The sequence below is a fragment of the Lissotriton vulgaris genome, chromosome 4_1 (genome assembly GCF_964263255.1).
Source record: "Lissotriton vulgaris chromosome 4_1, aLisVul1.2, whole genome shotgun sequence".
Classification (NCBI taxonomy): Eukaryota; Metazoa; Chordata; class Amphibia; order Caudata; family Salamandridae; genus Lissotriton; species Lissotriton vulgaris.
Window position 1 is genome coordinate 1,741,841,243 of NC_141691.1, and position 22,388 is coordinate 1,741,863,630.

General features: G+C 49.3%; 1 protein-coding gene across 2 annotated transcripts in view; it reads right to left on the reverse strand.

Moving 5' to 3' along the window:
• The window catches only part of NIPAL2 (NIPA like domain containing 2), a 590,087-nt gene that overhangs the window by 426,349 nt on the left and 141,350 nt on the right, over positions 1-22,388 (reverse strand). For both annotated transcript variants that reach the window (XR_015309920.1, XM_086966045.1), the window contains exon 2: positions 355-423. Coding sequence is in view for 1 of the 2 variants with exons in the window: in XM_086966045.1 (XP_086822171.1) it covers positions 355-423 (69 nt within the window). In the remaining variant the exon portion in view is untranslated. The remainder of the gene's footprint in view (positions 1-354; positions 424-22,388) is intronic.

Here is a 22,388-nt window from a genome sequence, read left to right on the forward strand (position 1 = left end):
ATGTGTGTTGTGCACTGCAGCACACATGCAACACATGGGCATATTTGGAGAATTCCAAATGTTTCCCCATGTCAACACTGCCTTCAAGGAGGTGTTTTTGGCTTAAAGCCAGTCTCGCTAGCTTAGTAGACTGCGCTTTGCATTAAAACCCATAGGTATTTGTGTTGACCAGCCCTAGTAATGATGCCAATTGATTCAAATCAGCACAATGGGTTTTTTACACTGAGAAGAAAAAAAACTTTCCAAATCAAAACAAATTTTGCACTCAATTGTAAGACTTTGCTCCACTTTACATTGCTTTGCGCCGGCACAAAGCGTAAGTAAATCTAGGCCGCAGGATCACATTGCTCTTACCTGCAGATTTAGGGCGATGCTGATTAGGAAACTGCCGAGAATCGCCAAAACAACACCCACGAGCTGGTTCTGTAGAGAAAGGAAGACATATCGAAAATTAGGATTCTTATCAAAACTACTCTAAAGTTAGAATCCTGTTCTAAAGATAAAAAGCTGGCTGGTAGCCATGTGCTGACTTTCACAGTTCAATGGGAACATCTGCTACTGCAGTTTGGTCTATTTTCTGAAGTCCAAACTTATTAGCGTCACAGCTGCAAATCTCACAAAGATCACATGGTTTCTGCCCGGCCACGCTGACAAATGGCAAATGCGGCGAAGACGGTGATCGTGGGCGGGAAGAAACACCATAATATCAGGAGTTTTTGCTTTGCCTGGTATCTAGAGTCCTGGCACTACACCAAGGCCAAATGTGAACAGGTGCACTTCAGGATTCTTACAATACATGACAAAAATAAAAACAAGCATTTACAATGCAATGGTCTCGGCTTTGTTAAAGTTAGAGCTATTGGCATTGCAAATGGCATTTTTTTTCATTTTTCGTTTTAAAAAAAAACATAAATGGTATTGTCATTTACAATGGCAATAGGTGAGCATTAGAGGGTAGTAGAGAGTATTAACGGGCACAGAGCCACACACACACACAGCGAGCCACACACACACAGCAAAACGATCACAAGCAGGGGACAGAGGCAAGAAAAAACTATCACAAGCAGGGGACAGAGGCAAGAAAAATCGATCACAGAGGCAAGAAAAAACGATCACAGAGGCAAGACAAGAAAAGCGAAAAATACCGGCTGGCTTCCCGCTGCTGCTGCTCCTCCTCTGCTGGTGCCTGGGCCCGCTGTGCGCCACGTTGGTGCTGGCGGTGCCCTTGTTATGTTTACTCTACCTCTCCTGTTGATTTTTGTGACGTCTTATTTTGTACCATTTCTCTCATGTAACATAACTGGTTCTATTGTACAGCGCTCTGACACCTTCGGGTAAAGTCCGCGCTTTATAAAAATGCATTAAATAAAAAAGAAATTAAAAAAAAATGTACCTTGCACGGAACCCGTGCAGCTCGAAGGCCTGTGCTCTCCTGTAGGTCAAGTGTTGCCCTGGCTGCAGTATAATTTTACGCAAACCAACGGTTTAAAACTGCAAGCTTAGTTTCGAGGTTCTGAGCTCATGACTGATCTGCTAGCTGAACCATCAGCCCAAAAGTACTTTGGAAAACACTGCCTTTTTCTAGCGAAATCTTAAATCCCACCGTTTTCTCAAGAGGATAATGACTGGCGAAATGCTTTCCCACCCATCATGCACCGCGATTGTTACATAGCACTCCCATAGCGCAAAATCACACATTTATATCTTCCGGGTATTGGTCACGAGTGCTGAACAGAAATACACAAACACTACCTTGGTGAAATCCTACCGACCTCAACCTTCCACCTACCCAACCTACTCAAGGCTGAGAATCCAACACTCCCCTCTTCCCTCGCACTTCACAATTGGGAGTGATGGCTCGCATGTCCCCCATTATGTATTCACAGTGGTGCACTATTCCATTTACACTGAACTCCGCCCACCACAAATGACAATTGTCAAACAGCGGGACATCTTTCTGCAGAAACTATTCAACCTGTGTCGCACACTGAGTTGAAAAACTCTTTCGACCACCCCCACTTACTGAAATTAGCTTTACAGGGCCACCGCTCGTCGTGCACCGAGGCCCTCCGAGCTCCGGGTCCCCGGATGAGTGGTGCTCCGGGAGGAGAGGCCCTCGCTGCCCGTGCTCCCGCCTCCGTGCAGGTAGCGTTGGGCGAGCTCGTCTCCTCAGGCCTGGTCAGAGGCTTCACGACCCCTTGCTCCTGACGATCACCATCTCAAAGGCTGGAATTACACTTGAATCACAATGGGGCCTGGAGAGGGAGGACCCCACAGCCCGGATCGGATTTCACCCTCCAGTGACCGGAATGGGGGAAGCGACCATGAACTAACCCTGAAATACTTGTGTGCATCTCCATGAGCGGCCAGGAGTTTCAGACTTTTCCGAATGGCGCGGACACTTCTGCCAGGGAAGGTTCTGTGGGCTTAGTCTGCAGAGCTAAGAGAGATCCCTGTGGTGTAGTGGAAAGGAGGTACAGGAGAGCTGGAAAGGAGAGGGAGAGGAGAAAGTAGAAGAGGGAAGAAGAAGAGAAAACAAGAGAGGAGCGCTCCACACAACTATGTTTCTCGGCGGCGAAGCAGAAATGCCTCGGAGAAACCCCCGTCATTTTCAGATTCCGGGGCGTGTTTTTCTTTCTCTCCTCTTCCCATTGGCTGGAATGTAAAATTCCAGCCAATGGGAAGAGGAGAGAAAGAACCTAAAAAAACACGCTCCTCAATCCCAAAAACACGGGGCTGGCCTCCGTTTAGGAAGCCAGCCAATGGAGAAGAGGGGCGGGTTCAAGCCCCTCACTGAAAAACATAAGATTTCGCCGGCGAGGCTGCGCAAGCGCAGCCTAAGCAGGCCGCAACCTAAAAAGTGCAATGTGTGCAATGCGATCTAGTGGCTAATATTGATTTTGCGTGGCAGACATTAAATTGGTGCTCAATAAATCTATCAAATCAAACCCAATCACACAATGAAAATATACGGAAAGTGTAAGATGTTAAAAGTCTCAGACATTTAAAACAAAGGAGAGACTATATCGACTGCGGAGGTTTTCTGCCCCGATTTTGGTCTGGATCGTGTCTAATAAGAAATAACACGTTCGGCCAGAACTGTTTATATCTTGTGAATTCGTGAAGAGGATTGTTTTATGAATACTAAGAAGATATTGGTTTTTTTTAAAAGCACTGGGCATCCAACTGATAAATACGCCAGACGAATAAAGCGCAATAAAATGTCAAGCGGCAGGGAACTACATCTTTTAACTGGAGCATCAGTACTAGGAATCTCTTGATTTTTTAAAAGTTGTACTCCTATAGCCGAAGAGGATGTCCCATGGAGAGATTTGTTAAATCTCGTATTTAGGCCTGCAAGTAATATGTACTGCAGTGGAAACTAGATGTGTATCCTGAAACTGTTTCAGATTCATAAATACATGTGGGAGTGACTATATCTTGTCCTGAGGAAGGTGGTGGTTTGAACACAGACATCCACTGAAACGCGTCAACGCATACTATAAAAAGGCACACTATAGATTGTGGTTACATTTGTGAAACTGTTACTATCAAATGTATAAGACTGTCTATGTCTCGCAAATGATCTTGATCTAGTGTATGTGCTTTTTGATGATTAGAAAGTATTTCTTCTAGCAAATTCTCCCTATGATCAATTGTGAAGATTGAAATATGTGTATGTTTTTATCTTTTTCAATGATGTATAATGATCTTTTCCTTATGAATAAATGAAGATTTTTTTAAATAAAATATGTTTATATTGTGCATATATTTGGCATTTGATGGTGTTATGTTCTGGTGATAGTTTGGATGTAAAGAGTGGTTTGGCTCCATTGTATGAATTATACCTAAAGGAGATCTGTTTTTGACTACGATTTAAAACAGTTCAACAATAAGTCAACCACAGTCTCAGTTTGTCCACACTCATAGTTACAAGTACTTGAGGGAGCGGCATAGGGAAGGTTACATATTACTCCAACTCACTGTGAGAAGGTGGCCCGATATGCAGCGTTCGCTATTCTAGCGACCAATATGTATCGTTCCAACGACCCTTATGGTGATTGGTTGTAAGTCAACCTTAGACCAGCTATCCTAGTAGCGTGGATACGAGCAGTCTTCGGGCTAAACTCTAGAGGGCATGTTAAGCCAGCTGTAATACCATCACATACCCCTTGAACACCAAGTGAAAGGACACCACACAAGTGTTATGAAAATAAACAGTATATTTATTAAGAATCACAACAGCCCTGTACTCTTTATGAGTATGAGGACAGGGTACTAAGCACAGAACCAAAGCTCTTAGAAAATACTTCAAGTGCACAATTAAAAACAAGTGCCCGAGGGCACGGAAAGTTTAGTGGTCTCGGGCGGACCCGATAAGGCAAGTCGGAAGCGAGGGACTCGGGACCCTAGAGTAAGGAGGCTATGCAGGCACCGAAATGCCGAAGTTACCTAGCCACGAGGGCTGCGGCTGCACAAGTCTTACAGGCGTCGGGGGTCTTCGCTGACGAGCCAGGAGGCGGAAGAAAAGGAGTTGCTGGCCGGCGACCAGTGATGAATAGTTCGTAGAGATCCAAGCCTGGATCAGAGATCGATGATACCTGAAAGCAGAGGGGACCAAGTTCGTACTACTAGCCAGTAGTCAGAGGGTACCAGGAAGGCACCGGATGGCCGTCACCTCGACTAGGTGAGTGGGCGACGCTAGGCTCTGCAGTCTCACGGACCAGGAGGCGTTGTCGGCGACCCGGAAGGAGGTGCGAGCTGTCCCACGAAGATTGATGCTGTCGGCGTCGCTGGGCCCAGGATTGTGGCAACAAGCCTTGGCAGATCTCAGGACCACGTGGTGGGCCTAAGATGGCGTCTTGAGTGGACCAGGAGGGTCCGGGGTGCTCCTCTCGAAAAAGGGAGCAAGGGCCGGTCTGGAGCAACCAGACCAGCAGCGTTGGTTGTCGGATGTCGTCAAAGAAGGACACAAGCCAGCGGCTAGTGACCAGACAACGTGCTGAGCAGCGAGCAGAAGGGCCCCACGCAGATCGTGGAGATGCTGGGAGACTGCACTTCGGTGCTTAAGCTGCTCAGGGTCGGGGCTTCTCGGACCCCAGAGCACTCACCAGAGAATTGCTTCGATGGTCGTGCTGGTTAAGAAAGCGTGCAGGTTTTGATGATGGCCGGTCCCTCGAGGTCTCGTCGCACCCACAGATCTCAGCTGAGCTGACGATGTGGGTAGAGGTCAGAGGTGCCAGGGAAGCCGGTTCTCGTCAAGCTGGGTCGTCGGATTCCTGAGGAAGGACTTGCAGCAAACCGCAGAGTTCTTAGATGGTGCCTGCGGATGCAGGGTGACTACTCCTTAGTCACAAGGGAGAAATCTTGGGAAGAGTCTCGAAGTCCTTTCGTAGAAAGTATTCTTGATTCAAAGATGATCTAATTTGGAAGGGTCCCCGCTCCGGCCTTTATCCTAAAGAAAGGGGCGGGTACATGACTAGGTCCTGCCCTAAGGGTGGGACCAGGAAGGGGGGTAGTTACACCCCTCTCCCCCTGCTGGACTTTCCCCAGGTCAGGGGCTGCGCGCCCCTGGAACTGGTTCTAGCCGGCAGATGCGTAGTGAGCACCGGGGTGCCACTCCGCAGTCACCTTCTTGCAAAGCCCTACCTACCCAGAATACACAAACCCTGTCTGGGACGGTGCGAACACCGCCCTTGACAGGAAACCCTTTGTCCAAGCTCTCCTCGCTGGAAAGACTCCCAGCAGCAGGAGGTCAGACTTGTGTCTGTGGTGGCAGCGTCCATTTTGTGGAGCTGAGGCTTCAGTTAACTTTAACCGGGGTTCACAGTTACGTACATGTCGTGTCCCTCTAGAAGGGCGGAATGCCAACCTCGTCGCCAGGAAAGGTGAGAGGGCAGCACCCCGATTCGTATGACACCTTACTCGACATGTCTTGATAACGCGAGACCGAAGTTACCGATATGGGTCGCGTTATCATGGAACAGCCATTGGGTCTTGGTTCCGCAAGCTGCAACCGGGCTCGGCTCGTGCCGGAGTCCAATTCACACAGTTCCATGCACTCTGCCTTCAGGATTGTCAAGGCCTGCCATAGGAGTGACTGATAGGGACTCGGGTGTCCATTCTAAGGTTAGGCATAGGGATACTATACCTACAGCAACGGGCGAGTACGCCACGTTGCCCCAGCTGTCACGCAGCCAGTTGTGTCAGATTTAGATGGCCATCCAGGGGTGGCATAATACATGCTTCAGCTCCTGGTAGGCCCTGGGTACACCGATGCCCTGAGTTACAGGGTCTGACAGGGTGGCCCAGTTCCAATTGGGTAATGCACCTAAGGTACACATATCAATTTAGCGAGAGAACAGCTAGGCTGTGGGTCTGATTGGCAGGCCCACAGCCCGAGAAAGTCGTAAACCAGTGAAACAAAAGCAAAAAGTCCGGGTGATCATAGGATTGCAGACCCTACTCTCCTACATGACCCCCCCCCCCCCCCAAACGTTGGGACAATAAGCTAACCTTGACCAGGTGAGTCTTCTTGTTCTAAGTGGAAATACCTGGAGAGCCCATCTGCATTGCCATGATCAGTGCCAGGTCTATGCTCCACTGTGAAGTCCATCCCCTGTAGGGAAATGGACCACCTAAGCAGTTTGGGGTTTTCACCCTTCATCTGATTTAGCCATAGGAGGGGCTTATGGTCGGTCTGAATCTTGAAATGAGTGCCAAACAAGTATGGCCTCAGTTTCTTCAGGGCCCACACCACAGCGAAGGCCTCCCTCTCTATAGCTGACCAATTTTTCTCTCTGGGGGTCAGCCGTCTGCTTATAAAAGCAATAGGCTGGTCATTACCATCAAAATTCAGTTGAGATAGAACAGCTCCCACACCCAACTCAGAAGCATCTGTTTGGACAATGAATGGTTTGGAGTAGTCTGGACTCTTGAGGATAGGTGCCGTGCACATGGCCTGTTTTAGGTCATCGAATACTTTTTGACAGCTCGCTGTCCACTGAACCTTTTTTGGCATTTTCTTACTCGTCAGTTCATTGAGCGGAGTCACAATCGATCCGTAATTTCTGACGAACTTCCGGTAGTAACCAGTCAGGCCCAAGAAAGCTCGAACCTGAGTCTGGGTGGTTGGAGGAGCCCAGTCCCTGATTGACTGTATCTTGCTCTCCAGTGGTTGAACTTGGCCTCCACCGACAAGGTGGCCCAAGTATACAACCTGTGTCTGCCCTATCTGGCACTTGGTAGCCTTGATAGTGAGACCTGCTGCTTGCAGAGCCTCTAACACTTTCCGCAGGTGGACCAGGTGATCCTCCCAGGTGGAGCTAAAGACAGCAATATCGTCAAGATACGCCGCACAGAAGTCATCCAGCCCGGTGAGAACGTGATTCACCAACCGTTGGAAGGTGGCAGGTGCATTTTTCAAACCAAAGGGCATCACCACGAACTGATAATGCCCACCAGGGGTAGAAAATGCGGTCTTAGGCTTGGCGTCCTCAGCTAACCTGATTTGCCAATACCCAGCTGTCAGGTCAAACGTACTTAAGTAGTTGGCCGAAGGCAATCTATCGATAAGCTCGTCTGCCCTTGGTATTGGGTGGGCGTCAGTCTTAGTGACTGCATTGAGACCCCTGTAGTCTACGCAGAACCTCATCTCTTTCTTACCGCCCGGGGTGTGAGGTTTCGGCACTAGAACTACGGGACTAGCCCAAGGGCTATCCGAGGGTTCAATGACTCCCAGCTCCAACATTTTCTGCACTTCACTCTTGATGCAGTCTCTAACGTGATCAGGCTGCCGGTAGATTATACTCTTGACGGGCAAGCTGTCACCAGTGTCAACCTCATGGGTGCACCAATTGGTCTGACTGGGTGTTAGAGAGAACATATGCCGGAAGGATTGAAGAACCTGTTTACAATCCTCCTGTTGATGTTCGGAGAGGCTGCCACAAAAGACAACACCATCTACCGATCCATCGTCAGGATTCTGAGTGAGCAGGTCGGGGAGAGGGTCACTCTCCTCTTCCTGTCCCTCATCTATGGCCATGAGCAAACTCATGTCCTTCCTGTCGACATATGCTTTGAGCCTGTTGACATGAAGCACCCTATGGGGGCTCCGGGGAGTTCCCAGGTCTACCAGGTAGGTGACCTCTCCCTTTTTCTCCAGGATGGTGTAGGGCCCGGACCATTTGTCCTTGAGTGCTGCTGGGGTCACTGGCTCCAACACCCACACCTTCTGTCCGGGCTGGTAAACAGTCAAGACAGCCTTTTGGTCATGCCAAGTTTTTTGGAGTTCTTGGCTGGCCTTAAGGTTTTCGGATGCCTTCTCCATGTATTCAGCCATCCGCAGGCGGAGACCAAGCACATAGTCCACTATGTTAGTTGCAGGATTTTTGAGAGGTCTCTCCCATCCTTCCTTCACCAAACATAGGGGTCCTCTTACAGGATGCCCGTACAAAAGTTCAAAAGGGCTGTAGCCAACCCCCTTCTGTGGGACTTCTCGGTAAGCGAATAAAAGGCAGGGGATCAGGACGTCCCATCTACGCCGAAGCTTTTCAGGTAGTCCATGAATCATCCCTTTTAGGGTCCTGTTGAATCTCTCAACAAGCCCATTGCATTGTGGATGATAGGGTGTAGTGAACTTGTAGTTGACACCACATTCCTTCCACATAGCAGTTAAGTAGCTCGACATAAAGTTTGCACCTCTGTCGGAGACGACCTCCTTAGGGAAGCCCACTCTGGAGAATACTCCAACTAGGGCTCTTGCCACAACAGGCGCTGTAGTGGTCCTAAGGGGAATAGCTTCAGGATACCTGGTGGCATGATCCACTACCACCAGTATAAACTTGTGCCCTGATGCTGTTGGTGGTTCCATGGGACCGACGATGTCAATCTCCACCCGTTCAAAGGGCACCCCCACCACAGGCATTGGTATAAGGGGGGCCTTTGTCGTGCCACCTAACTTACCACTGGCTTGACAAGTGACACAGGAGCGGCAAAACTCCTTGGTATCTTCGTTCATGTGAGGCCAGTGAAAGTGCGAGACAAGCCTGTCCCACGTCTTCGTCTGGCCTAAGTGTCCTGCTAAGGGAATCTCGTGGGCCAAGGTAAGGAGGAAACCACGCTGAGACAAGGGGACGACCAGCCTCCTGGTCATGCCAGGCTTGGGGTCTCGTACCTCAGTGTACAGGAGTCCATCTTCCCAGTATACCTTGTGGGTACCTGTGGCGTTCCCAGCAGCCTCAGCAGCAGCCTGCTGTCTGAGGGGTTCAAGGGAAGGGCAGTCTAACTGGTCCTTCCCCAGGTCCTCTCGTGTGGGTCCCCCTGAGCCCAGAAACTCAACTTGATCAAGTTTGAGTTCTTTAGGTTCAGTTTCCCGCAATTCCTGGAGGTCAGCCTCCTCTGAGACTTGATCCTCGACCTGGGGCAAGGGGGAAGGCGGAGCCTTAACCCGACTGCTCTTCTTCTTGGGAGGTGTCTGGTCCGTTGTTCAAGGATCCAGCACCTGTTCAGTGGGGCATCGTCTGACCTGTGACCTGGTCACAGCAAACACGTGTGCTGGCAAGCCTAACATCTCCATGTGAGTCCGTTGCTCCACTTCTGACCATTGTGATGACTCCAAATCATTGCCCAACAAACAATCCACTGGGAGGTCTGAACTAACAACAACCTTTTTCTGGCCATTTACCCCTCCCCAGGAGAAAGCAACAATCGCCATACTATGACTGGTAGTGACGTTGCTGGCATTGGTCACCAGGAAATCTGTACCTGGCATGATCTGTCCAGGGTCCACAAAGTTAGGCGTCACCATGGTGACGCTGGCACAAGTGTCCCTATAGGCCTGAGCCATTCTTCCATTTATTAAAGGCGTCTGTCGGTATTTGCCCAAAGTATTGGGACTGACATCAGGGGATATATCCTCATCCCCTGTACAGACAAGGACAGCCTGAGTGAGTGTGCCAACTAAGTTGTCATACCCCTCAGAACCCAAGGTTAACCCAACTAGTCCCGTGGGAGGCGCACTACTACTGCTGGCTGTAGTAGGGGGCACAGGTGCCTTAGGGGCTGCAGTAGCAGGAGTCTGCCCTCCTTTCTTGGTGCACTCACTAAACCAGTGAGTTTTACTTTCACAGTATTGGCACCACCTTTTCGATTGGCCTTCTTGATTCTTCTTTTTCTGGGAAGCCTGACCCCCCCCCCTCTTTGGGTTGTTGGGGACCTGTCGAAGACTTTTGGTCAGTTTGTTCCCCTTTCGAATCTTTACCCTTCTGGTCTGCTTTCTTCTGACCACCCTGGTTCTGGCCCTGGTTTTGCTTAACCCTTGTTCTGACCCATCTGTCTGCCTTCTTTCCCAATTCTTGGGGAGAGGTCAGATCCGAGTCGACAAGGTGCTGATGCAACAACTGGTTCTGACAATTGTTTAAAATCTGTTCTCGCATGATCAAATTATACAATCCTGTGTAATCAGTAACCTTACTGCCCAGCAACTAGCCCTCCAAAGCCTTAGTGGCACAATCAACGAAATCAGACCAGTCCTGAGACTGAGTTTTCTGGGTATCCCTGAACAGCAACCTGTACTGCTCAGTGGTTAGGCCGAACCCATCAATCAGTGTGTTCTTCAGGACCTGGTAATTGTTAGCGTCCTCGACTCTAGTAGTGAGGAGCTTATCTCTACCTTTACCGTCAAAGGAGAGCCACAAGATAGCTGCCCACCGACTCTGGGGGATGCACTGTACAGTGCAGGCCCGCTCCAAAGCAGTAATCCATTTGTGGATGTCGTCCCCTTGCTTAAAGGGGGGGGCACTATCTTATTCAGGTGCTTAGTGTCTAAACTCCTGGGTTCCCGTGGGGGAATGCTGCCACAAGTGGGAATTGTCCCACTCAACTCTTGCTCTCGAGCAAAGGCAAGTCTCTCTTTGGCTAGGGCAAGTTCTTCCCTCTCGATCCGCAGATTGACTTCCCTCTCCTTTGCTTCGTACATTCTCCTCTGAGGTGATGTCATCCCTCTTCGAGCAGAACCTCGAGAGCCATTGGTTCGAGCGGATCTGTTAGAGCCTCTCGACAGAGACCTAACTCGTCCGTTCCCAATGTTAAGCTGGCCCGAGAGAGGGCCCAGGGGTCCCCTAGTACCAATCTCGTGCCGGCATAAGTTGTCCTGAGTTAGCTGCCTAACTACGACTGGACCTTGGTCTGCCTCGTCCCCAGATGTCTCTGGCTCCTCGTCCTCCTCTTCACCCTCGGCGGAGAGATGGATAAGGTCAGGGTCACCTCGGGTTCTCTCGAGGGGAGGCATCTCCATTTCTGGATGAGAAGGGTCGGTGTTACCCGCCCTCCTAGCATCATAAGTCTCCAAGAGACCAATCAGAAACGGAATGGTAGGGTTTGCACCCTGTTTTAACTTCCGAGATGTACAGATCTGTCGCATCTCGTGGAAGCTAAGTGCAGCATATCTGGAGGTGACCTGTGGAAGATCGACTGACACAAGGGGAGACTCAGAGTTTCCTCCTTTGTCCGACATGCTGCTTCTAGTGTGGTGTAAGTGATGCACCTACCTACACTATGGGTTTACCTACTGATCCCTTGCTAGGAGTTGTAGCCAAGGTGTGCTAAGCCTTGAGGAGCTACAACAGCTGGTTCAGTAGAACTCAGAGTATTCTAAGCTAAGTTATATGTACCTGGAGTACTTATGCGATCTTTCACAAGATATTCTTAGGATACGCGTGGTAAAACAACAGCAAGCTCAAATCCCAACCGCTGCTCACCAATGTGAGAAGGTGGCCCGATATGCAGCATTCGCTATTCTAGCGACCACTATGTATCGTTCCAACGACCCTTATGGTGATTGGTTGTAAGTCAACCTTAGACCAGCTATCCTAGTAGCGTGGATACGAGCAGTCTTCGGGCTAAACTCTAGAGGGCGTGTTAAGCCAGCTGTAATACCATCACATACCCCTTGAACACCAAGTGAAAGGACACCACACAAGTGTTATGAAAATAAACAGTATATTTATTAAGAATCACAACAGCTCTGTACTCTTTATGAGGACAGGGTACTAAGCACAGAACCAAAGCTCTTAGAAAATACTTCAAGTGCACAATTAAAAACAAGTGCCCAAGGGCACGGAAAGTTTAGTGGTCTCGGGCGGACCCGATAAGGCAAGTCGGAAGCGAGGGACTCGGGACCCTAGAGTAAGGAGGCTATGCAGGCACCGAAATGCCGAAGTTACCTAGCCACGAGGGCTGCGGCTGCACAAGTCTTACAGGCGTCGGGGGTCTTCGCTGACGAGCCAGGAGCCGGAAGAAAAGGAGTTGCTGGCCGGCGACCAGTGATGAATAGTTCGTAGAGATCCAAGCCTGGATCAGAGATCGATGATACCTGAAAGCAGAGGGGACCAAGTTCGTACTACTAGCCAGTAGTCAGAGGGTACCAGGAAGGCACCGGATGGCCGTCACCTCGACTAGGTGAGTGGGCGACGCTAGGCTCTGCAGTCTCACGGACCTGGAGGCGTTGTCGGCGACCCGGATGGAGGTGCGAGCTGTCCCACGAAGATTGATGCTGTCGGCGTCGCTGGGCCCAGGATTGGGGCAACAAGCCTTGGCAGATCTCAGGGCCACGTGGTGGGCCTAAGATGGCGTCTTGAGTGGACCAGGAGGGTCCGGGGTGCTAATCTCGAAAAAGGGAGCAAGGGCCGGTCTGGAGCAACCAGACCAGCAGCGTTGGTTGTCGGATGTCGTCAAAGAAGGACACAAGCCAGCGGCTAGTGACCAGACAACGTGCTGAGCAGCGAGCAGAAGGGCCCCACGCAGATCGTGGAGATGCTGGGAGACTGCACTTCGGTGCTGGAGCTGCTCAGGGTCGGGGCTTCTCGGACCCCAGAGCACTCACCAGAGAATTGCTTCGATGGTCGTGCTGGTTAAGAAAGCGTGCAGGTTTTGATGATGGCCGGTCCCTCGAGGTCTCGTCGCACCCACAGATCTCAGCTGAGCTGACGATGTGGGTAGAGGTCAGAGGTGCCAGGGAAGCCGGTTCTCGTCGAGCTGGGTCGTCGGATTCCTGAGGAAGGACTTGCAGCAAACCGCAGAGTTCTTAGATGGTGCCTGCGGATGCAGGGTGACTACTCCTTAGTCACAAGGGAGAAATCTTGGGAAGAGTCTCGAAGTCCTTTCGTAGAAAGTATTCTTGATTCAAAGATGATCTAATTTGGAAGGGTCCCCGCTCCGGCCTTTATCCTAAAGAAAGGGGCGGGTACATGACTAGGTCCTGCCCTAAGGGTGGGACCAGGAAGGGGGGTAGTTACACCCCTCTCCCCCTGCTGGACTTTCCCCAGGTCAGGGGCTGCGCGCCCCTGGAACTGGTTCTAGCCGGCAGATGCGTAGTGAGCACCGGGGTGCCACTCCGCAGTCACCTTCTTGCAAAGCCCTACCTACCCAGAATACACAAACCCTGTCTGGGACGGTGCGAACACCGCCCTTGACAGGAAACCCTTTGTCCAAGCTCTCCTCGCTGGAAGGACTCCCAGCAGCAGGAGGTCAGACTTGTGTCTGTGGTGGCAGCGTCCATTTTGTGGAGCTGAGGCTTCAGTTAACTTTAACCGGGGTTCACAGTTACGTACATGTCGTGTCCCTCTAGAAGGGCGGAATGCCAACCTCGTCGCCAGGAATGGTGAGAGGGCAGCACCCCGATTCGTATGACACCTTACTCGACATGTCTTGATAACGCGAGACCGAAGTTACCGATATGGGTCGCGTTATCATGGAACAGCCATTGGGTCTTGGTTCCGCAAGCTGCTACCGGGCTCAGCTCGTGCCGGAGTCCAATTCACACAGTTCCATGCACTCTGCCTTCAGGATTGTCAAGGCCTGCCATAGGAGTGACTGATAGGGACTCGGGTGTCCATTCTAAGGTTAGGCATAGGGATACTATACCTACAGCAACGGGCGAGTACGCCACGTTGCCCCAGCTGTCACGCAGCCAGTTGTGTCAGATTTAGATGGCCATCCAGGGGTGGCATAATACATGCTTCAGCTCCTGGTAGGCCCTGGGTACACCGATGCCCTGAGTTACAGGGTCTGACAGGGTGGCCCAGTTCCAATTGGGTAATGCACCTAAGGTACACATATCAATTTAGCGAGAGAACAGCTAGGCTGTGGGTCTGATTGTCAGGCCCACAGCCCGAGAAAGTCGTAAACCAGTGAAACAAAAGCAAAAAGTCCGGGTGATCATAGGATTGCAGACCCTACTCTCCTATACTCACCACCACACAAAGCACCAGGACCCAACAATTTAAAGTTAGCCCATTTGGAGCAAACTAAGGCTACAACTACCAAAATGCACAGGCCGCTCTAGCCAAAGACTGAATGTTTTGAGTCCTGGTCGCCTGGATTCATGTAGCACTGTACACAGATGGAACTCTTATGAGCAGTGAACTTGAAACTCGATCTCTTAGAATATGTCGGAAGGTTTACAAAATCATTTTTTTCTACACATTTAACATGACTTTTGTATTTAGAGAAAAGTGGTAGTAACACAATAACAGGTGGTACTACCAATTTTCTATGAAGAAAATCTAGTATTTGATCACCTCACCAGTAAAAAGATAGAGTACATTTCTCAACAATAAATGAGAAATTGCAGTACTATCTCAAGTTCTTTTTGTATGGTATAGGAGTGCCTTTCCTCTTACCTTTCCATCTGCACCCTCTGACCTGTGCCTCCTGTACGATACCATAGCATATCATACTATACCATACCAGGACACATCATGTTGTATCATACCGTGCAAAATCACCAAATACCATCGCACAGCAAAACATACCCTAAAATACAACGCCACACAGCACATATAATCAAATAACATAGCATAACATTACATTGTGTAACATACACTACACCACAGTATATAATATTAAATCCCTCTCATACCACAATGTACCATATCACCCCTAATATAGCACCAACCAACGTGAAATGGATTAGTAAAAAATAACATACCATACCTACCAACCCCACAAAATAACATGGGATTACATAATAGTATAATACAGCACACCTTCTGAAGATAACATAACATGATATAGTTCCATCTATTGCTTCTCTTACTGTCCCGCTCTCCAAGCTGAAACTTGTCTTCAACCCCTTGCCAGACTGTGCCAGCCACTCCTCTTAACACCTACTTACTTGTTGTTGGCATCTAGTAATCACAGCAGTGGCTCACACCTCCATTCACATTCAATTAGCACTTCTCATTGCACATTGTAATTGTATTGATATAGGGCTTACTACCCCTGACGAGGCGTGGAAGCGCTTTTCGGTGAGTAGCACGCTACTCATATCTTTCTTGAAAATAACCCCTCCATCTTTCTGGTCGCTCTGGGCAGGTGACCCTGCTCCTCATATCACTTCAGCTGCCTCGTGTACCAGGACATTTCCACAGCTCTTTCAAGACCTGTAGAATACTGGCCACTGAAGAGCAATCCAGACACAAGGATAGGTACAGATACATAAGTGTGTCTGTGGATGGTAGCTAGCTGCTGCTGGCATCCCTCTTGGTCCAGAATACCTGATACTAAACATGCAGACTTCTGACCCTTCTGTAGCACTTGTAATGTGTGCCGAGCATGAATGGGCACAGCCCTGAAAGCCTGAACAGGCACAGCCCTGGTTTGGCATAGACAGCTGCAAGCTCATCAGACCACTCTCATCAGCAACTTTCCTGAAGGGGACCTAGAGGCTCTACTGAGCTGCGATTGGAGTGCTATGCAAACAAATGATGGACGATGAATGGAGAGCACTAGGGGCGGGCTCTTAACAACCAATGGCCACTTATGTCTCATACACATGCGACACCCTGCTCCCTCAAGCCCAAACTCTTTAGGAAAATTATCAAGTAGCACCCGCGTATCTCATACACGTTTCCACTAGGTCTGCAACTCTAGGCTCTACAAATAAATGTACTGATCACTGATACCATGCAGACAGCCTCACAACGCCTGTAGGTAAATATATTGATTAGTGGAAAGGAGCAGCTAAGCCTGTGTTTCCCTGCGGCCCTACTGAGCCCAGTTCAGTGAACTCATAGCACGAGGGAAGGGGACAGACCCAGTGCTGTCTCAAACCATGGCACGCTAGGCAGTTGCCAGGGTGCCCCATGCAGACCAGAACTTAACACTGATTTTCTGTTAAACATTTATATTCCTGTCAGTGGTTGTGTGGGCAGGGCCCAGTGCACTACTTTGCCTGGCGGCGTATATTGCTGTTAGGACGGCCCTGGATAGGCTGTCACTTGTCTAGAGACCGGGGCACCAGCCTATAGCACCACTAAGGACAGAGCCAGTCTTTGCTCAGCTGGTGCATCCCTCACTGAGTGCAGGAGCATGGCTGCCTCTCACCTGTCACAGATACCAGAACTGCTCTGCCCTTGACAACTGAGCACAGATCTCCCTCACTTGCTAAACACATTTAAGCTAATCTTCCCTTGTGGCAGATCAGTCACTTACTCTGCTGGCAGATATCATGCTCAGTGCCAACAGAGAAGCTACCGCTCACCTGTCTCAGACAGAAGGGCTTCCTCTCACCTTCTACCTGTTACAGAAAGTGAGCTTTCCTAAGTATGTTACAAAAAGAAAAGCTATGTTGCTTCGCTGAGCGACCCCTGGGTGGGTGCATATCTGCCTGGAGGAGCCAGGGAACAGCGGACCTTGGGGAAATAGACTCTCAGAGACAAATCTTTTGACACTGGAAAAAGAAGGCAGGGGGAAGGGTACAATGGGACAGAGGTGCTCGCCAAACTGAGCAGCATGAGTCTGGGAACATCAAACAGAACAACATAGGGTCCAACAGAAAAACTGTAATTTGGGAACAAACCTGTTCCAACTACAAGGAGGCAGAGAAACAAGAACCCCAGAGGTATCTTTACAGTTGTGGGTCAGAAAGAGCAAAGCCAGAATATCGACTGGTCACATTATTGTGATCTAATTATTGAGGGACAAAATATCAAAAGGTAAGCGTGTATAGATGTTTTATATATAACTCTCCATATGCGTCCCTTGATGATATATCTATATATCTTCAAGGTACGTAGTTGAGGAGTTAAGAATAGTAAACTCACTCCTGCCTCAATGTACTTATCTCTTTCACATTTTGTCCCTCAATATTCTGGTCACAAGACAGTGACCCATCGATATTCTGGCTTCTACATTTATCACCACAATCTTGTTTCCATTAAAGCCGACGTCAGAAACAATATACCCAAAATGTTGGACAAGAACGACTCTGACATGCAGCCACTCAGGTTGTTTGGAAGCACACAAGAGCCATTGCCTACGTGACAACACTGCCATAGCTAGCACAAGTTAGAGGGCTTCAGCACCAGAACACCCACTGCAAACCAAATGGGGTAAGCTGTGGGAGGTCACAAGGTCTACCTTTTTATTGAACACCTCTAAGACAATAACCGACCCTCTCTATACCACCCTCCTACAACAATGTGGAACAAAATACCCAAGCAGAGGACCCCCACTGCCTGATCCACTCACGCAGACTGAGGGCTGCATAAAACACCACAGTCGAGAGTTGTACCATGCACCCAGAGATGGCAACTTCCAATTTCCCTGTTCATAGTGGCCTTCCTACAGGAACACTAAAGTCCCTGAAAGTGTTGCGTATGGGAGAAAAAAATGCAGTGCAGGCACCAGTTCAGCAGTATCAATGGAAAGCTGAAAGAACTAAAAAGGTTCATTAAAGAACTTCTAAATTAAAGATTACATGACTAACTGAAAAACATAAAACTAGGCAAAGAATCCAAATGCTGCAAAAAATGGATTAGTACAAAATAGGATCCCATACCTATCAACCCCACAAAATAACATAGAATTACATAATAGTATAACACCACCCCTCAGCACACCTTCTGAACAAGACATTGTTGTGGGGATTCTGCACATACACAGAACTATGCGCAGGAAAATAGGACTTCGGTGTATAGGGGTTGTACCTTCCTACCACCTTAGCGCCCAAAATCCCCAAATCGACTAGCTATAGTGTCTCATTCATTGTCCGACAAAATCAGGAAGCTACCAATGATTAGACAACCCAAAAAACAACACTCCAGACTCTCCCAGGAATCACGGTAGAAAGATATACCCTTTCGCTCACTCACTCGTACTTGTCCACAATAAGGATAGTCAGAGTCACTGTATAGTTCAAAATATGTATTTTAACTATTGTGCTCTATAATGCAGTATATGAGACACAACCAGCAGCAAAGTGCATAAACCTAGCACAGTTAGGATTGTTAGAATACCTTAGAATATGAAGGGGGATGTCATTATATATAGACAATGGAAAAAGAACTATAAGGCTGACCATCCTCCCCTTGGTAAGGTATAGTTTATTATATAAAGAAAGATCTCTGGGCTTTGTCAGCAGACCCACATACCTTAGAGACTAGATGTTAGCTTAACATCATAGGAACAGCATAGCTCTTCTCCAAGGAAAGTATTCCGTCCAAGTGTGTGTGAACAACATGCAACTCAATAATATCAAAGCACAAGCTCACTAGCAGTGCAGCTGTGTGTAGTTTTGTCTAGGTAATAGGGACTGACAGAACAGCATAGCAAGTGGCATGTTTTGCGACCTTGCACATCATGTTCAGACAACTCCAAGAACAGCAGAGAAAGCAGAAAGCAGACCGTTCTCAAGTGAAAGACAAAAACAGAGTCTTGCAAAATAAAGTCATGCAGTAACGTGCGCAAAAGCAGCATCATGTCAGCAGAGGTCATGCTAACTTAGCAATGTCGAGAATGACCCTAAAGGCCACATAACAACATAACATGAAATAGCTCCATCTATTGCTTCTCTTACTGTCACACTCTCTCTTAAGCCTAAACTTGTCTGGGATCAAGTGCCAGCCACTCCTCTGCAATACTGAATCTCTTCAGTAAGCACTAAGCCTAGGGAAATCCCATAAATGTAGTCAGTGGGGCCTATTATCCCATGTACTCAGTGCTGGAATGAAGGGGGGACCAGCCAAATCCCCAATCCAACTGTCTGGCCCGAGTTTAATATGCTGAATTGGTACCAGTGTGATTTGCCAACACCAGGACACAATTAAGCAGCGCCTGCACATTGTCTGGTGGTGTTCAGACGTTTTAGTTTGTCTTCAAGCTTGGACCCATAACAAAGAGCAATTTACAGGGGCATCAGCCCTCCTTTTTAGGTTTTGCCTGGCGAAAAGATGCGCTCTGCGCATCTTTTTCGCGCAGGCGAAAACCTAATGAGAATAGTACGGGAGAATGGAACGGCCCCCGTCTTTCATTGGCTAGCTCCATAAATGGAGGCTAGCCATTGGAAGACGGGCCTGTCCGTCAATGCCGGACCAGATTCGAGGCGTTCCCGAGAATTTTTGGCTTTTGGCGACGTCACGCTACGTCAGCCAAAAGCCCTCAGGAATGTCCCTGAATCTGTTCCGGCATTGAGCCGGCACCCGCCTTCCTGACCTTCTCGGTTTCTTCCCTCAGGCTCGGACGGGAATAATTATCCCTCCCCTCCACTCCTCTTCACACCCACTCACTCCCCTCCTCCGAATTCCGCCGCCGCCCCCTCCTCCACGCAGCAGATTCTACCCCTTCCCGCCCCCTCCCGCCCCCTGCTCCTTTCCCCGTCGGCACCAAGACACCAAGGTGACTTAAACTTGGTAGAGTTGGAGAAGGGAAACTACGTTTTAAATTCACATACAAAATATCGGCCGATGAGCAGAGAACGCTCACACAGAATATCCATCTGCCCACGAGGACAGTCAGCACAATCAAAACAGAAACACGCGTGCTCTGAACGTGTATAAATACCAACGGCCGAACGGGAACGTACCTACAGCTGCAAACCTGTCAGGTGACGCGCAGCTGGCGTACCCGCCGTCCAACCCTCATTTCCCCACCGTAGAATTTAAAAGAGATACCAAGTTTTCCATTGCAACTCCACCAGTCCTATGCACATGAATGTAAGGCTAGGAAGGACAGCATTTCGGGACATGCGGGACTGTGGAAAATTAGAAAAATTGATGTACATAAGCGACGTTCATTTCCCTTTTCCCACTCCTCTCCCTGTAAGCACCATGAATACCATAAAATATTGACCGCATCACTCCGCCAGTAAAAGCCCGTACCCATATGTACATAACAGCCATTCTAGGCACCCTGGCCTTTTTTTTCCGCTCATTAGAATCACCGGCTTCCCTTCTGCGCGTATTTGAACCCCCCCTCTCTCACATGCATAGACCATGAAACCCTCTCCCTCTGCGCGACCCTGCCCTGAAAGGCAACCCTTCTGCTTGACCCACGCAAACCCCCCATTTCCTCTTGAAGAGGCATCCTTCGCCTCAGCTGACATAGCCCTCCCCAGCTGCACCTGACTGCCCCCGCTCTCTCCTGTACGGGTCATAAGACCTCTCTCTCTGTGCGACTCTGTCCCTGTGCACACCCTGGCTTCCCCCCTCCCCTTCTCCCTCACACGGGCAAGTCATAAACCTTCTTCTTCTGCAAGACCCTGTCCTTGGGAGTCACGGCCGCGCCTGACCAGCACCTCCTTTCCTTTCATGAATAACCCCTCTGTTAGTAAACCCTCCCTCCGCGATTGACTGTCCACACATGTCTGAGGTCATCGCCTAAGCCAGGAGATACTGTTTACTGCTTATTGTATGGAGTCACTCCTCTTCAAAGGACCCACTATTGATCCTGGCCACCCCACCCCCTGGGCTACGATCAGGCGCACACATCCTAAAAATTGGCGGAACACTCAGCTGCGTGATTACCCTCCCCTCTTATCAGCAGGTCAAGGGTCCCTATTGTGAACATATGTGGGGTAGGATTGACACGAAGATTATGGGGATGTCTTTTCTTTGTGTCACAATGTCCTGATTGTAATGCCAAGTGTTTTGTAAAGTATAAAAGACGGTATCTCAGCTCACTTTGTTAGAGCACCTCCCGATGACACCTTGTTTCGTGTCGGAAATGACAGGCTCTCCTCATGAGTAATAAATCCTGTTCTTGTGATTCCTGCTCCCAGCACCCGTCTCTTTATTTGGTAACTATTCAGAATGGGAACTAAGAGGTGCACAGCGCCAGCAGCCTGGGCATCGATGGTAATATGGGCTCCTGTTCCACATGACAGTCCGGGCTCCTGCTTACTCACCTTGGTACCCGCTATGGTGGTTCCGGGGAGGGCCCCAGCCTGGAAGCAGAGCTCAGAGGTTTTCTTTTCCAGGTTGTTTCGGGAAGGGCGTCGGAGAGTGTCAATCTGGGAGGCAGTTTTAAAGGTGGGGAAATCTAGGAGGGCAGGAGTCTGCCTGGATTAGGTGTGGAGTGTGGGAGGGCTTTGACGACGAGAAGGGGGGGGGTCTTGGGCGGGAGAACGTCTTAAATGGGAAGTCGGTAGTGGTAGGGTCTGGAAAAGGGGTCCAGGCGGTGGGGTGGGGGGTCTCGAAGAAGGTGAGACTCAGCGCTACTGTCCTAGGCTCAGCAGGTTGCTGCAGCGAAGCGCTCGTCAGTCCCACACGCGTCACTGCGTCGTAGCGAACAGGGGAGGGGTAAAGCCGACGGTGCCCCCCACCCCCTCCCCTCCAGATCTGCCGCTGATCACTCGTGCGACTGGTAACGGCCCGCTCACAAACAGCATTTCTCAGGGGTTCCGAGGCAACATTATATGAAAACCTAAGTGCTTACCCATTTAAATTTTACCAAAGCAACACTTTAGTTGTTTCCCTTACTTTTAACTCGGATTCACGCTGTATTCCCGCATTAAAAGCAGTAACACTGGCCTTTGTACAAGACATAGAAGGAACGCCATCACATAAGAAGAAAGCAGCTAAAATTAACCAAAGGTAAGCGATAGGCTAGCTCTAAGCCCAATGAGTTTCCAGTGTGGTCCACTAGAGGTTTTTCGCTATCTGTAAGCGAGACCTAAAAATAAACGGGCATATAAATATCAACATGTGAACAAAGATCGCAAGTATGAATGAGCCGGGCATTGAGACTGTACATACGGAATCTTCATACGAAATAAGCAACCTTTGAACACAGAACGGGTTTCTGCAACAATGAGCCATGAACACAGTACGCACATACGCGTGATCGACATGTATATAAGAAACACAGAACCGTGAGCACCGAACAGCTCCCCGGGAGCATACAATCCACAGAAAAGAGACCCTTGAGCACAGAATGCACATACGAAATATCGACCGATGAGCAGAGAACGCTCACACAGAATATCCATCTGCCCACGAGGACAGTCAGCACAATCAAAACAGAAACGCGCGTGCTCTGAACGTGTATAAATACCAACGGCCGAACGGGAACGTACCTACAGCTGCAAACCTGTCAGGTGACGCGCAGCT